At 51.5% G+C, this 16918-nt stretch overlaps 2 protein-coding genes and 1 long non-coding RNA gene across 3 annotated transcripts in view; all 3 read right to left on the reverse strand.

Annotated features, from left to right (window-relative positions):
- Nucleotides 1-1129: 1129 nt before the first annotated feature.
- LOC143696501 (cohesin subunit SA-3-like) lies at nucleotides 1130-7189 on the reverse strand. Its single transcript, XM_077192903.1, has 5 exons — nucleotides 7185-7189; nucleotides 5380-5543; nucleotides 3987-4114; nucleotides 1364-1464; nucleotides 1130-1195 (listed from the first exon to the last, which is right to left on the reverse strand). The coding sequence occupies exons 1-4, from the start codon at nucleotides 7187-7189 to the stop codon at nucleotides 1375-1377; spliced, it is 387 nt and encodes a 128-aa protein (XP_077049018.1). The 3' UTR covers nucleotides 1130-1195; nucleotides 1364-1374.
- Nucleotides 7190-7844: 655 nt separating this feature from the next.
- On the reverse strand, nucleotides 7845-10076 carry LOC143696561 (uncharacterized). Its single transcript, XR_013185971.1, has 3 exons — nucleotides 9994-10076; nucleotides 8801-8881; nucleotides 7845-7877 (listed from the first exon to the last, which is right to left on the reverse strand). It is a non-coding gene; the product is annotated as an uncharacterized LOC143696561 (long non-coding RNA).
- Nucleotides 10077-15216: 5140 nt separating this feature from the next.
- The window catches only part of LOC143696530 (cohesin subunit SA-3-like), a 40701-nt gene continuing 38999 nt past the window's right edge, over nucleotides 15217-16918 (reverse strand). The window contains exons 19-20 of the mRNA XM_077193051.1: nucleotides 16046-16136; nucleotides 15217-15452 (exon numbers count right to left, since the gene is read on the reverse strand). Of these exons, the coding sequence (XP_077049166.1) occupies nucleotides 15265-15452; nucleotides 16046-16136 (279 nt within the window). The 3' untranslated portion in view covers nucleotides 15217-15264. The remainder of the gene's footprint in view (nucleotides 15453-16045; nucleotides 16137-16918) is intronic.

The following is a 16918-nucleotide window of genomic DNA, read 5'->3' on the forward strand; positions in this document are numbered from 1 at the left end:
TGAAAATATCATAAAAATATCCTAAAATTAACAAAAAACCCCAAAATTCACAGCCCCGGGCCCTCATGGAGCAGCTGCTCTGTGAAAAGCTGGGAAATGAACCCAAAATTAACCAAAAAACCCGAAATTCACAGCGCCGGGCCCTCATGGAGGAGCTGCTCTGTGAAAAGCTGGGAAATAACCCAAATTAACCAAAATATCAAAAAATAACCCCGAAATTCACAGCCCCCGCACGGCCCCGAGCCCGGGGAGAGCCGGGCCCTCATGGAGGAGCTGCTCCGTGAAAAGCTGAGAAAATAACCCAAAATTATCCTAAAATTAACCAAAAAACCCGAAATTCACAGCCCAGGGCCCTCTGGAGGAGCTGCTCTGTGAAAAGCTGAGAAAATAACCCAAAATTATCCTAAATTAACCAAAAAACCCGAAATTCACAGCCCAGGGCCCTCATGGAGGAGCTGCTCTGTGAAAAGCTGAGAAATGAACCCAAAATGAACCAAAATTCACAAAATTCACAGCCCCCGGGGAGAGCGGGGCCCTCATGGAGGAGCTGCTCTGTGAAAAGCTGGGAAAATAACCCAAAATTAACCAAAATATCAAAAATAACCCGAAATTCACAGCCCCCGCACGGCCCCCGAGCCCGGGGAGAGCGGGGCCCTCCTGGAGGAGCTGCTCTGTGAAAAGCTGGAAATGAACCCAAAATTAACCAAAATTCACAAAATTCACAGCCCCGGCCCTCATGGAGGAGCTGCTCTGTGAAAAGCTGGGAAATGAACCCAAAGAACCAAAATATCAAAAATTACCCGAAATTCAGAGCCCAGGGCCTCCTGGAGGAGCTGCTCTGTGAAAAGCTGAAGGGAATGAACCCAAAATTAACCAAAATAACCCAAAATTCACAAAATTCACAGCCCCGGGCCCTCATGGAGGAGCTGCTCTGTGAAAAGCTGAGGGGAAAATATCTAAAATAACCCAAAATGAACCAAAAAACAACCCAAAATGAACCCAAAATGAACCAAAATTCACAAAATTCACAGCCCCGGGCCCTCCTGGAGGCGCTGCTCTGTGAAAAGCTGAGGAAATGAACCCAAAATTACAAAATTCCAACAATTCACCCCAAAAAATCCGAAATTCACAGCCCCCGCACGGCCCCGAGCCCGGGGAGCTGAGGGCCCTCATGGAGGAGCTGCTCTGTGAAAAGCTGGGAAAATAACCCAAAATAACCCAAAATTAACCAAAATTCACAAAATTCACTAGCCCCGGGCCCTCCTGGAGGAGCTGCTCTGTGAAAAGCTGAGGGAAATGACCCAAAATGAACAAAAATCCCAAATTCCCGAAATTCCCGGAATTTGCCCCAATTCCCCCTCACCTGCTGCAGGCTCAGCAGCACGTCCGCGCCCACTCGCCCTGGTCCAGGTCCCGCGTGCAGCGCAGCAGCTCCCGGATGATGTCCCCGAAATCCCCGAAAAACTGGGAATGGCACAGTGGGAATTCCCAAAATACCCAAAAAACACAAAAATGGGAATTACAGAGCCCCAGATTCCCAAAATCCCCGAAATCCCCGAAAAACTGGGGCAGGAATTCCCAAAAATCACCAAAATCACCAAAAATGGGAATTACAGAACTCCAGATTCCAAAATACCCGAAATCCCCGAAAAACTGGGAATGACAGGGGCGGGAATTCCCAAAAATCACCAAAATGGGAATTATAGAACTCCAGATTCCCAAAATACCCAAAAACTCCCCCAAAATCCCTGAATTCCCTGAAAAACTGGGAATGACAGGGGTGGGAATTCCCAAAATCACCAAAAATGGAATTAGAGAGGCTAAAATTCCCAAAAATACCAAAAATCCCCGAAATCCCCGAAAAACTGGGACAGGAATTCCCAAAAATCACCAAAAATCACCAAAAATTGGGAATTACAGAGCCCCAGATTCCCAAAAATCACCAAAAATCCCGAAATCCCCGAAAACTGGGAATGGCACGGTGGGAAATCCCAAAAATCACCAAAAACGGGGAATACAGAGCCCAGATTCCCAAAAATCCCCAAAAATACCCAAAATTCCCGAAATCCCCGAAAAACTGGGGCAGGAATTCCCAAAATCACCAGAAATCCCCAAAAATTGGAATTACAGAACTCCAGATTCCCCAAAATCCCCGAAATCCCCGAAAAACTGGGGCAGGAATTCCAAAAATCACCAAAAATCACCAAAAAATCACCAAAAACAGGAATTAGAGAGGCTAAAATCCCAAAATCCCCGAAAAAACTGGGACAGGAATTCCCAAAAATCACCAAAAATGGGAATGCAGAGGCTAAAATTCCCAAAATACCAAAAATCCCCGAAAATACTGGGAATGACAGGGGTGGGAATTCCAAAAATACCCAAAAATGGGAATTACAGAGGCAGGAATCCCAAAATTCACCAAAAACGGGAATTAGAGAGCCCCCAAAATCCCAGAATTGCCCCCAAAGGATCCGAAAATTACCCCAAAAATCTGGGAATTCTCCCCATAAATCCCCTCAAAATCCCGGGAATTGCCCCCAGAATCCCAGGAATTGCCCCAAAATCTCCACCAAGTTCAGGACGAGCCCCAAGGCCAGGATTGCCCAAATCCCAGGAATTGCTCCCAAAATCTCCCCCAAACTCTCCCCAAAGTTCAGGACGGTCCCCCATGGCCAGAATTGCCCAAACTCCCAGGGATTGCCCCAAAATCCCAGAACTGCTCCCAAAATCCCGGGAATTGCCCCAAATCTCCCCCAAGTTCAGCCCGGCCCCCAGGCTGGGATTGCCCAAAATCCCAGGAATTGTCCCCAAAATCCAGAATTGGCCCCAAAGGATCCCAGGAATTGCCCCAAAATCTTCGCCAAGTTCAGGCCTGGCCCCAAGGCTGGGATTGCCCAAAATCCCAGGAATTGGCCCCAAAATCCCAGGAATTGGCCCCAAAATGCCAGAACTGCCCCACCCTGACCCTGCAGTATTTATGGACATTAACCCTTCATTGCCCGCACTGACCGTGCAGTGTTTAACCCTTCATTAACCCCGCACTGACCGTGCAGTATTCATTAACCCTTCATTAACCCCATACTGACCGTGCAGTATTTATTAATTAACTCTTCATTAACCCCATACTGACCGTGCAGTATTTAACCCCTTCATTGCCCACACTGACCGTGCAGTGTTTATTATTTATTAACCCCATACTGACCCTGCAGTATTTAACCCTGCAGTGTTTATTCATTAACCCTTTATACCCTGCACTGACCGTGCAGTATTCATTAACCCTGCAGTATTTATTATTTATTAACCCCATACTGACCGTGCAGTGTTTATTAATTAACCCTTCATTAACCCCATACTGACCGTGCAGTGTTTATTTTACATTAACCCCATACTGACCGTGCAGTATTTATTCATTAACCCTTTATTAACCCCACACTGACCGTGCAGTGTTTATTTTACATTAACCCCACACTGACCGTGCAGTATTTATTCATTAACCCTTTATTAACCCCACACTGACCGTGCAGTATTTAACCATTAACCCTTTATTGCCCATACTGACCGTGCAGTATTTAACCCTTTATTAACCCCACACTGACCGTGCAGTATTTATTATTCATTAACCCCCACCCTGACCGTGCCAGTATTCATTAATTAACCTTTCATTAACCCCACACTGACCGTGCAGTATTTGACATTAACCCTTTATTGCCCACACTGACCGTGCAGTGTTTAACCCTTCATTAACCCCACCCTGACCCTGCAGTATTTAACCCTTTATTGCCCACACTGACCGTGCAGTATTTATTCATTAACCCTTCATTAACCCCGCACTGACCGTGCAGTATTTATTAATTAACCCTTTATTAACCCCACCCTGACCCTGCAGTTATTTAACCCTGCAGTGTTTAACCTTCATTAACCCTTCATTAACCCCACACTGACCCTGCAGTATTTATTCATTAACCCTTCATTAACCCCACACTGACCGTGCAGTAGCGCTTGAAGACGTCGGCGGCGGCGCTGAGCCCCAGCACCCCCCGGAGCAGGAGGCGGCAGAACCCGGCCAGGAGGCGAGCGCCGGCCCTGCAGCGCCTCAGGCGGGACTCGGCCGCCTCTGCAACGGGAAAACAGCCGAAAATCGGGAAAAATTGGGAATTTTGGGGAATTCGGGAGGGAAATTGGGGGTTTGGGGGCACTGGGAGGTGAAAAAACGGGGATTTTGGGAGGGGAAAGGCTGGAAAACGGCTCCGAAATCACCAAACTCAACACTGGAATGTGGCGGAATTTTGGGATCTTGTAAAATGGAATTTTGGGAATTTTGGGAATTTCTAAAAGGGAATTTTGGGAGAGAAAATTGGGGGGGTCTGGGGTCACTGGGAGGTGAAAAAATGGGGAATTTTGGGAGGGGGAAAGGTTAAAAACGGCACCGAAATCACCAAACTCAACACTGGAAAGTGGCGGAATTCCGGGATCTTGTAAAACAGAATTTGGGAATTTTGGGATCTTGTAAAACGGAATTTTGGGATTGTGGATTTGGGGTTTTGGGGATTTGGGGATTTTAGAAGAGAAAATTGGGGGTCTGGGGGTCACTGGGAGGTGAAAAAATGGGGATTTTGGGAGAGGGAAAAGGTTAAAAACGGCTCTGAAAGCACCGAGTTCAGCACTGGAAAGTTGGGGAATTTTGGGATCTTGTAAAACGGAATTTTGGGAATTTTGGGACAGAAAATTGGGGACTTTGGGGTCACTGGGAGGTGAAAAAATGGGGAATTTTGGAGGGGAAAAGGTTAAAAACGGCTCTGAAAGCACCGAGTTCAGCACCTGAAAGTGGCGGAATTCTGGAATTTGGGATCTCGTAAAACGGAATTTTGGGCATTTTGGGATTTGTAAAACGGAATTTTGGGGAATTCAGAAGAGAAAATTGGGGGGTTTGGGGTCACTGGGAGGTGAAAAATGGGAATTTTTGGGAGGGGAAACACTGAATAAATTCCCAAAGAATTCCCAATGGATTCCCAAAGAATTCCCATTTTTCCCACACTCACCCTGGCTCTCAGGCTCCTCCTGCTCTGGATCATTCTGGAACACCAGGTCCAGCAGGGCCATCCCCAGCAGCCCCAAACCCTCCCGTTTTTCCCCCGTTTTGGCCGTTTTTTGGCTGTTTTTTGCCATTTTTTCACCGTTTTTTCCCATTTTTTCCCCATTTTTTTCCCCACACTCACCCTGGCTCTCAGGCTCCTCCTGCTCTGGATCATTCTGGAACACCAGGTCCAGCAGGGCCAGGTTTCCCCCATTTTCCCCATTTTTTCCCCATTTTTTGGCCGTTTTTCCCCATTTTTTCACCGTTTTTTCCCATTTTTTTTCCCCTTTTTTCGCCACACTCACCCTGGCTCTCAGGCTCCTCCTGCTCTGGATCATTCTGGAACACCAGGTCCAGCAGGGCCATCCCCAGCAGCCCCGGCAGCGCCGGCTCCGGCCGCAGGCGCAGCCCCGGCTCCGGCAGCCCCGGGCCCAGCAGCACCAGGAGGTCACAGAGCACCAGGATACGCCTGGGAGGCAAAGCAAAAATTGGGAAAATATTGGGAATTTTGGGGGTTTTTATTGGGATTTTTATTGGGATTTTTGGTAGGGAATTTTTGGGATTTTTTTAGGGGATTTTTTTGGGATTTATTTCGATTTTTCTTTGTATTTTAATGAGATTTTTGGTAGGGTTTATTGGGAATTTTTACTGGGATTTTTTTTGGGGATTTTGGGGGTTTTGTTTTGATTTTTTTGGGGATTTTTCTGCCTTTTTCTCAATTTATTTTGATTTTTTCCTGTTTTTTATAATGAGATTTTTTTGTAGGATTTATTGAGAATTTTTTATTGAGATTTTTTGAGAGGAATTTTTGGGATTTTTATTGGGATTTTTTAGGATTCTTTTGGGGATTTTGGGGGGGTTTTTTTGGGATTTTTTTGAGATTTTTTGGGGATTTTTTTTTGGGATTTTTTCGGGATTTATTTCGATTTTTCTTTGGTATTTTAATGAGATTTTTGGTAGGATTTATTGGGGATTTTTATTGGGATTTTTGGGGGAATTTTTGAGATTTTTTTTGAGATTTTTTGGGGATTTTTTTTGCCCCTTTTTTTGGGATTTATTTCGATTTTTCCTTGGTTTTTTAATGAGATTTTTGGTAGGATTTATTGAGGATTTTTACTGAGATTTTTTGTGGGGAATTTTTGGATTTTTTGGGATTTTTTTGAGATTTTTTTGGATTTTTTCGGGATTTATTTCAATTTTTCTTTGGTTTTTTAATGAGAATTTTTGTAGGATTTATTGGAGATTTTGAGGATTTTTATTGAGATTTTTGGGGGAATTTTTGAGAATTTTTTTGGGGATTTTTTTGCCTTTTTTTTGGAATTTATTCGATTTTTCCTCGGTTTTTAATGAGATTTTTGGTAGGATTTATTGCGGATTTTTACTGAGATTTTTTGTGGGGAATTTTGGGGATTTTTTTGCGGATCTTTTTGCCTTTTTTTAGGATTTATTTCAATTTTTCCTTGGTTTTTTAATGAGGTTTTTTTAAGGATTTATTGGAGATTTTTATTGGGATTTTTAGGGGGAATTTTTGGGATTTTTTTAGGGATTTTTTTGGGATTTTTTTGAGATTTTTTGGGGGATTTATTCGATTTTTTCTTTGGTTTTTTTTAATAAGATTTTTGTAGGATTTATTGGAGATTTTTATGGGATTTTTATTGGGATTTTTTGGGGGAATTTTGGGGATTTTTTTTTTATTTTTTTGGATTTTGTTGAGATTTTGGGGGGGGATTTTGTTGAGATTTTTGGGGAGTTTTTTTAAAATTTTTTTTGCCTTTTTTCCCCATCCCAGAACCCCAAACCCCCTGGAATGTTCCCAATGAACCCCAAACACCCCCCCCCGAATGTTCCAGAATGTTCCCCATGAACCCCAAAATGCCCTGGAAGGTTCCAGACAAACCCCCCACACCCCCCCCCCCCCCCCCCCCCCCCCCCCCCCCCCCGAATGTTACGGAATGTTCTGGAATGTCCCCAATGAACCTCAATTCACCCTGGAATGTTCCGGAATGTTCCAGAACCCCTCCATGAACCCCAAATTCCTCCCCCAGAATGTTCTGAAATGTCCCCAGTGAACCCCAAACCGCCCCCCAGAACGTTCCGGAAGGTTCCAGACCCCATCCCCATTCCAAACCCCCCCCCCCCCCCCCCGCCCCCCCGGAACGTTCCGGAACCCCCAACCCCCCCCCGAATGTTACGGAATGTTCTGGAATGTCCCCAATGAACCCCAAACCCCCCCCCCCCCAGAACGTTCCCCAATGAACCCAAATTCTCCCCCGGAACTTTCCCCATGAACCCCAAAATCTCCAGAACGTTCACGGAAGGTTCCAGAACCCCCAAACCCCCCCGGAACATTCCGGAAGGTTCCCCATGAACCCCAACCCCCCCCCCCCCGGGAAGGTTCCAGAATCCCCAACCCCCCCCCCGGAATGTTCCAGAACCCGAATTCCCCCCAGAACTTTCCCCATGAACCCCAAAATCCCCCGGAACGTTCCGGAAGGATCCAGAACCCCCAATTCCCCCGAAGGTTCCAGAAGGTTCCAGACCTTCTCCCTGAGGCCGGGCTGGGGCTCCGTGAGCAGCTCTGGCACAGGGACAGCAGCAGGGAGGCCCTGGAGCGCAGATCCGCAGGGAGCCCTGAAATTGGGGAAAAAAGGGAATTTGGGATGAAAAATGGGAATTATGGGGATTTTTTGGGGATTTTTTGGGGTTTTTGGGGATTTTTTTTGGGTTTTTTTGGGGGGGGTTGGGATTTTTGGGGATTTTTTGGGGGTTTGGAGGCCCTGGAGCGCAGATCCCGCAGGGAGCCCTGGAAACGGGGGGAAAAAACGGGAATTTGGGAATTGTGGGATGAAAAAATTGGAATTACAGGAAAAATTGGGAATTTTGGGAATTTTTTGGGGGTTTTTTGGGGATTTTTTGGGGGTTTTTTGGGGGATTTTTTGGGGGTTTTTTAGGGGTTTGGAGGCCCTGGAGCACAGATCCCGCAGGGAGCCCTGGGAACGGGGGAAAAACGGGAATTTGGGAATTGTGGATGAAAAAATGGAATTATGGAAAAAATTGGGAATTTTGGGATTTTTTTGGGATTTTTTGGGGATTTTGTGGGAATTTTTAGGGAATTCTGGAGGAATTTTGTGGGGATTTTGGGGGAATTCTGTGGGAATTTTTGGGGGGATTTTTTGGGGAATTTTGTGGGGATTTTGGGGTTATCTGGGTGGGGTTTTGTGGGATTTTTGGGGGATTTTTTGGGGGGGTTTGGGTGTAGTTTTGTGGGGATTTTTGGGGGATTTTTTGGGGATTTAGGTGGGTTTTGTGGAATTTTGTGGGGATTTTGGGGGAATTTTGTGGGGATTTTTGGGTGGATTTTTGGGGGGATCTGGGTGAGGATTTGGTGGGGGTTTTGTGGGGATTTTTGGGGGAATTTTGTGGGGATTTTTCGGGAATTCCTGGGGCATTATGGGGGGGATTTTTGGGGGAATTTTGTGGGATTTTTTGGGGAATTTTGTGGGATTTTTGGGGGATTTTTTGGGGAATTTTGTGGGATTTTTGGGGGGGATTTTTGGGGGGATTTTTGTGGGATTTTTGGGGGAATTTTTGGGGGATTTTTGGGGGAATTTTGTGGAATTTTTCGGAATTCTGGGGGATTTTTTGTGGGATTTTTGGGGGAATTTTGTGGGATTTTTGGGGGGAATTTTGTGGGATTTTTGGGAGGATTTTTTGGGGATCTCTCACCGGGGAGGCTCCGGAGTCGGGCACTCGGGAGAGCTCCCAGAAGAGGTGGAAGAAGAGGCAGGACAGGGCTGGGATTGTCACCTGGGGAGGGGACAGCGCCACCAGGGGTCACCAACGGGGCCAGAATGGGCAAAAACGGCCCCAGAAAGCACAAAAACGGCAAAAAAACGGCACCAAAATGGACAAAAACGGCAAAAAACGGCACCAAAATGGACAAAAACAGCACCAAAATGGACAAAAATGGGACCAAAATGTACAAAAATGGCCAAAAAATGGGACCAAAATGTACAAAAATGGCCAAAAATGGGACCAAAATCAACAAAAAATGGCAAAAAATGGGACCAAAATGTACAAAAATGGGACCAAAATGTCCAAAAATGGCCCCAAAATGGACAGAAATGGCAAAAATGTCACCCAAAATGTCCAAAAATGGCACCAAATGTGCCCAAAATGGCCCAAATGGGACCAAAATGGGACCAAAAGGTCTGAAATGTCCCCAAAATGACCCCAAGATGTCCCCAAGGGTCCCCAGGTGTCCCTGAATGTCCCCCAGGTGTGTCCCCAGGGTGTCCCCATTGTCCCCAGGGTGTCCCCAGGGTGTCCCCAATGTCCCCAATGTCCTCAGGGTGTCCCCAATGTCCCCAGGTGTCCCCAGTGTCCCCCAGGGTGTCCCCAGGGTGTCCCCAATGTCCCCAGGGTGTCCCCAATGTCCCCAGTGTCCCCAGGGTGTCCCCATTGTCCCCAATGTCCCCAATGTCCCCAGGATGTCCCCAATGTCCCCAATGTCCCCAGGATGTCCCCAATGTCCCCAGTGTCCCCAGTGTCCCCAGGTGTGTCCCAAGTGTCCCCAGGTGTGTCCCCAGTGTGCCCAATGTCCCCAGGGTGTGCCCAATGTCCCCAGGTGTCCCCAGGTGTCCCCAATGTCCCCAGGTGTCCCCAATGTCCCCAATGTCCCAATGTCCCCAGGTGTCCCCAGTGTCCCCACGTGTCCCCTCACTGTCCCCAGGTGTCCCCAGGGTGTCCCCAATGTCCCCAGCTGTGTCCCCAATGTCCCCAATGTCCCCAGTGTCCCCAGGGTGTCCCCAATGTCCCCAGTTGTGTCCCACGTGTCCCAATGTCCCAATGTCCCCAGGGTGTCCCCAGGTGTGTCCCCAATGTCCCCAATGTCCCCAGGTGTCCCCAGGTGTCCCCACCTGCTCTGGCACCTCCCCGTGTCGAGGCCGCGCTGCAGGAGCTGCGAGAGGGGCCCGAAGAGACCCCAGGGGGTCAGGTCATGTCACTGTGGGGACATGGGGACACTGAGGGGACATTGGGACACTGAGGGGGCAATGGGGACAGTGGGGACATTGGGGACACTGGGGGGACATTGGGGACAGTGAGGGGACAGTGAGGGGACAGCGGGGACAGTGAGGGGACAGCGGGGACAGTGAGGGGACAGCGGGGACAGTGGGGGCATTGGGGACAGTGAGGGGACACTGAGGGGACAGTGGGGACAGTGGGGACAGTGAGGGGACATTGGGGACAGTGGGGACAGTGAGGGGACATTGGGGACACTGAGGGGACATTGGGGACATTGGGACAATGGGGACAGTGAGGGGACATTGGGGACAGTGAGGGGCAATGGGGACAGTGGGGACAATGAGGGGACATTGGGGACAGTGAGGGGACAGTGGGGACAGTGGGGACATTGGGGACAGTGGGGGGACAATGGGGACAGTGAGGACAGCGGGGGACACTGGGGACAGTGAGGGGACACTGGGGACAGTGAGGGGCAATGGGGACAGTGGGGACAGTGAGGGGACATTGGGGACAGTGAGGGGACAGTGGGAACAATGGGGGGCAATGGGGACAGTGAGGGGACAGTGGGGACAGTGAGGACAGTGAGGGGACAATGAGGGGACAATGGGGACAATGGGGACAGTGAGGGGACATTGGGGGTGAATGGGGACAGTGAGGGGACAATGGGGACAATGGGGACACTGGGGACAATGGGGGGCAATGGGGACAGTGAGGGGACAGTGAGGGGACAATGGGGACATTGGGGACAATGGGGGACAGTGAGGGGACACTGGGACAGTGAGGGGACATTGGGGATAATGGGACATTGGGGACAGTGAGGGACAATGGGGACAGTGAGGGGACATTGGGGACACTGAGGGGACATTGGGGACATTGGGGACAATGGGACAGTGGAGACAGTGAGGGGACAGTGGGGACAGTGGGGACAGTGAGGGGCAATGGGACACTGAGGGGACAGTGGGGACATTGGGGACAGTGAGGGGACAGTGAGGGGACAGTGGGGACAGTGAGGACATTGGGGACAATGGGGACAATGGGGACAATGGGGACATTGGGAACAATGGGGGGCAATGGGGACAGTGAGGGGACAGTGAGGGGACATTGGGGACAGTGAGGGGACAGTGAGGACAGTGAGGGGACATTGGGACACTGGGGACAGTGAGGGGACAGTGAGGGGACAGTGAGGGGACAGTGAGGGGACAGTGAGGGGACAATGGGGACATTGGGGACAGTGAGGGACAATGGGGACAGTGGGGGGGATTGGGACATTGGAGACATGGGGGACAGTGGGGACATGGAGGACATTGGGGACAGTGGGGGACAGTGAGGGGACAGTGAGGGGACATTGGGGACATTGGGGACAGTGAGGGGACATTGGGGACAGTGGGGACAGTGAGGGGACAGTGAGGGGACATTGGGGACAATGGGGACAGTGAGGGGACATTGGGGATAATGGGGATAATGGGGACAATGGGGACATTGGGGACAGTGAGGGGACATTGGGACAGTGAGGGGACAGTGGGACATTGGGGACACTGAGGGGACATTGGGGACAGTGGGGACAGTGGGGACAATGGGGACAGTGAGGGGACATTGGGGACACTGAGGGGACAGTGGGGACATTGGGGACATTGGGGACAGTGAGGGGACATTGGGGACAACGGGGACAGTGAGGGGACAGTGAGGGGACAATGAGGGGACAATGAGGGGACATTGGGGGACATTGGGGGACATTGGGGACAATGGGGGGACATTGCGGGACATTTGGGGACATTGGGGACATTGGGGGGACATTGGGGACAATGGGGGGACATTGGGGACATTTGGGGACAATGGGGACATTGGGGGGGAATCTGGGGACATTTGGGGGCCACCCCCACCCTTGTCCCAAATGTCCCCAAATTCCCCCCCCCAATGTCCCCAAATCTCATTTCTCCCAATTTTCCCCATTTCGTCCCAATTTTCCCCCCAATTTTCCCAATCCCCCCAATGTCCCCAAATGTCCCCAATGTCCCCCCATTGTCCCCAAGTGTCCCCTGTGTCACTTGAAGAGCGTCGCGAGTCTCCTCAGGGTGGCCGCCGGCCGCAGTGCATAAACGTCCTCCTCATCTGGGGACACGGCCTGGGGACAAATGGCACCAGAGTGGCACCAAAGTGGCACCAAAATGGGACCAAAGTGGCACCAAATCCCCTCCAGGTGTCCCCAATCCCCTCCAGGTGTCCCCAAATCCCCTCTCAATGTCCCAGAATGTCCCCAAACCCCCCAAAACCTCCCTAAATGTCCCCAAAACTCACCCAGAATGTCCCCAAATCCCCTCTCAGTGTCCCAAATGTCCCCAAATCCCCTCTCAATGTCCCCAATGTCCCCAGTGTCCTCAGTGTCGCACCTGGAGCATTTCCATCACCTGCAGGTGGCACCTGTCCCCCAGGGCCGTCCCCAGATGTCCCCAAACCCCTCTCAATGTCCCCAAATGTCCCCAAATCCCCCCAGAATGTCCCCAATGTCCCCAATGTCGCACCTGGAGCATCTCTGTCACCTGCAGGTGGCACCTGTCCCCCAGGCTGTCCCAAATCCCTCCCAATGTCCCCAATGTCCCCAAATGTCCCCAATGTCGCACCTGGAGCATCTCTGTCACCTGCAGGTGGCACCGGTCCCCCCCAAATGTCCCCAAATCCCCTCCCAATGTCCCCAAATGTCCCCAAATCTTTCTCAGTGTCCCCAAATGTCCCCAAATCCCCCCTCAATGTCCCCAAATGTCCCCCAATGTCCCCAATCCCTCCCAATGTCCCACCTGGAGCATCTCTGTCACCTGCAGGTGGCACCTGTCCCCCAGAATGTCCCCAAATCCCTCCAATGTCCCCAATGTCCCCAAATCCCCTCTCAGTGTCCCCAAATGTCCCCAGTGTCCCACCTGGAGCATCTCCATCACCTGCAGGTGGCACCTGTCCCCCCCAAATCCCCCCTCAGTGTCCCCAAATGTCCCCAAATCCCCTCTCAGTGTCCCCAAATCCCTTCCCAGTGTCCCAGTGTCGCACCTGGAGCATCTCTGTCACCTGCAGGTGGCACCTGTCCCCCAGGCCGTCCCCAAATGTCCCCAAATCCCCTCCCAATGTCCCCAAATGTCCCCAAATCCCCTCTCAATGTCCCCAAATCGCCTCCCAATGTCCCCAAATCCCCCCTCAATGTCCCCAAATGTTCCCAAATCCCCTCTCAATGTCCCCAAAGTCCCACCTGGAGCATTCTCTGTCACCTGCAGGTGGCACCTGTCCCCAGGCCATCCCCAGATGTCCCCAAATTCCCCCTCAGTGTCCCCAAAGTCCCACCTGGAGCATCTCTGTCACCTGCAGGTGGCACCTGTCCCCCAGAATGTCCCCAAATCCCCTCCCAATGTCCCCAAATGTCCCCAAATCCCCTCCCAATGTCGCACCTGGAGCATCTCAGTCACCTGCAGGTGGCACCTGTCCCCCAGCCGTCCCCAAATGTCCCCAAATCCCCTCTCAATGTCCCCAAATGTCCCCAATGTCCCACCTGGAGCATCTCAGTCACCTGCAGGTGGCACCTGTCCCCCAGGCCGTCCCCCAGGCGGCTCCGGGCGATGTCCCCGAGGCCGTGCAGGGACAGCTCGGGGTCGCTCAGCGCCCGCAGCGCCCGCGAGGCGGCCGAGAGGGCTGGGAAGGGCTGGGAGTGCTTCCAAAACCTCCAGGATCTGCCCCAAAACCTGCTCCAGGTACTGGGAGAGAACTGGGAATGAACTGGGAATGAACTGGGATGGACTGGGAATGACTGGGAATGGACTGGGAGGGACTGGGAGGGACTGGGAGGGGATTTAGGGGCACTGGGAGCACTGGGAAGGGCCTGGAAGGGCTGGGAGTGCTTCCCAAAAACCTCCAGGATCTGCTCCAAAACCTGCTCCAGGTACTGGGAATGGACTGGGAGTTACTGGAATGAACTGGGAGGGACTGGGAGGGAACTGGAGGGACTGGGAGGGACTGGGAGGGACTGGGAATGGACTGGGAGGGACTGGGAGGGACTGGGAGGGACTGGGAGCACTGGAAGGCTGGGAGTGCTTCCAAAAACCTCCAGGATCTGCCCCAAAACCTGCTCCAGGTACTGGGAATGGACTGGGAATGAACTGGGAGGGACTGGGAATGGACTGGGAGGGACTGGGAGGGACTGGGAATGGACTGGGAGGGACTGGGAGGGACTGGGAGTGAGAAAACGGGGAAAATACCCCAAAAGAAACGGGAGAAATGCCCAAAGAAACGGGAAAAATCCCAGTTTTGGGGGAAAAATGGGGTTTGAGGATACTGGGAGAGAACTGGAGGGACTGGGAGGGACTGGGAGGGACTGGGATTGAACTGGGATAAACTGGGAGGGACTGGGAATGAACTGGAATGGACTGGGAATGGACTGGGAGGGACTGGAGGGGATTTAGGGGCACTGGGAGCACTGGGAAGGGCTGGAGTGCTTCCCAAAAACCTCCAGGATCTGCTCCAAAACCTGCTCCAGGTACTGGGAGAGAACTGGGAATGAACTGGGAGGGACTGGGAGGGACTGGGAATGGACTGGGAGGGACTGGGAATGGATTGGAATGAACTGGGAATGAACTGGAGGGACTGGGAGGGACTGGGAGGGACTGGAATGGACTGGGAGGGACTGGGAATGGATTGGGAATGAACTGGGAGGGACTGGGAGGGACTGGGAGGGACTGGGAGGGACTGGATGGACTGGGAATGAACTGGGAGGGACTGGAGGGACTGGGAGGGACTGGGAGGGACTGGGAATGGACTGGGAATGAACTGGGAGGGACTGGGAGGGACTGGGAGGGACTGGAGGGACTGGGAATGGACTGGGAATGAACTGGGAGGGACTGGGAGGGACTGGGAGTGAGAAAACGGGGAAAATACCCAAAAGAAACAGGAGAAATGCCCAAAGAAACGGGAAAAATCCCAGTTTTGGGGGAAAAATGGGGTTTGGGATACTGGGAGGGACTGGGAGAGACTGGGAATGAACTGGAATGAACTGGGAGGGACTGGGAATGGACTGGGAGGGACTGGGATGGACTGGGAGCATTGGGAAGGGCCGGGAAGGGCTGGGAGTGCTTCCCAAAAACCTCCAGGATCTGCCCCAAAACCTGCTCCAGGTACTGGGGATGGACTGGGAGTTACTGGAGGGACTGGGAATGGACTGGGAGGGACTGGGAGGGACTGGGAGGGACTGGGAGGGACTGGGAATGGACTGGGAGGGACTGGGAGGGACTGGGAGGGGATTTGGGGGCACTGGGAGCACTGGGAAGGGCTGGGAGTGCTTCCCAAAAACCTCCAGGATCTGCCCCAAAACCTGCTCCAGGTACTGGGAATGGACTGGGAATGAACTGGGAGGGACTGGAGGGACTGGGAGGGACTGGGAGGGACTGGAGGGACTGGGAGGGACTGGGAATGGACTGGGAGGGACTGGGAGGGACTGGAGGGACTGGGAATGGACTGGAGGGACTGGGAATGGACTGGGATAAACTGGGAATGGACTGGAATGGACTGGATAAACTGGGAGGGACTGGGAGGGGATTTAAGGGGCACGGGAGGGGGCGGTCACTGGTCTGTCCTGGTCCCTACTGGTCCCTACTGGTCCGTACTGGTCCCTACTGGTCCCTACTGGTCCATACTGGTCCATACAGGTCCCTACTGGTCCCTACAGGTCCATACTGGTCCATACTGGTTTATACTGGTCCGTACTGGTTTATATTGGTCCCTACTGGTCCATACTGGTCCGTACTGGTCCATACTGGTCCCTACAGGTCCGTACTGGTTTTATACTGTTTTTATACTGGTCCATACTGGTCCCTACTGCTCCCTACAGGTCCATATCAGTCCCTACAGGTCCATACTGGTCCCTACTGGTTTATACTGGTCCATACTGTCCATACTGGTCCGTACTGGTGTCCTCACCCTCTCCATCCGCGCCGTCCGGAGCAGCCCCCAGCTCCAGGTGCGGCAGCGGCTCCAGGAGCGCGGCCACGGCCTCGGGCTCGGCTGAGAACTGGGACAAACGGGGGGAAAACGGGAAAAATGGGGGAAAACGGGAAAAATGGGGAAAAATGGGGGGAAAATGGGGAAAAATGGGGGAAATGGGGGGAAAATGGGGAAAAATGGGGGAAATGGGGAGAAACGGGGGGAAAACGGAAAAATGGGAAAAATGGGAAAAAATGGGGAAAAATAGGGGAAAATGGGGAATATTGGGAAAATGGGGGAAATGGGGGGAAAATGGGAAAAATGGGGAAATGGGAGAAACGGGGGGAAAACGGGAAAAATGGGGAAAAATGGGAAAAATGGGGAAAATAGGGGAAAATGGGGAATATTGGGAAAATGGGGGAAATGGGGAAAATGGGGAAAAATGGGGGAAATGGGGAGAAACGGGGGAAAACGGGAAAAATGGGAAAAATGGGAAAAAATGGGAATATTGGGAAAATGGGGAATATTGGGGGAAATGGGGGAAATGGGGAGAAACGGGGGGAAAACGGGAAAAATGGGGAAAATGGGGGAAAATGGGGAAAATGGGGGGAAATGGGGAAAAATGGGGAAAAATGGGAAAATGGGTAAATGGGGGGAAAATGGGGAAAAATGGGGAAAAAATGGGGGAAAATGGGAATTTGGGGAAATGGGGGAAATGGGGGGGAAATGGGGAAATGGGAATTTGGGAAAATGGGGAAAAACGGGAAAATGGGGAAATGGGGGAAATAGGAAATATTGGGAAAAATGGGGAAATGGGAAAAATGGGGGGAAATGGGGGACAATTGGGGGAAAATGGGGAAAATGGGGAAT

This window comes from Agelaius phoeniceus, chromosome 36 (genome assembly GCF_051311805.1).
Source record: "Agelaius phoeniceus isolate bAgePho1 chromosome 36, bAgePho1.hap1, whole genome shotgun sequence".
NCBI classification, from domain to species: Eukaryota; Metazoa; Chordata; class Aves; order Passeriformes; family Icteridae; genus Agelaius; species Agelaius phoeniceus.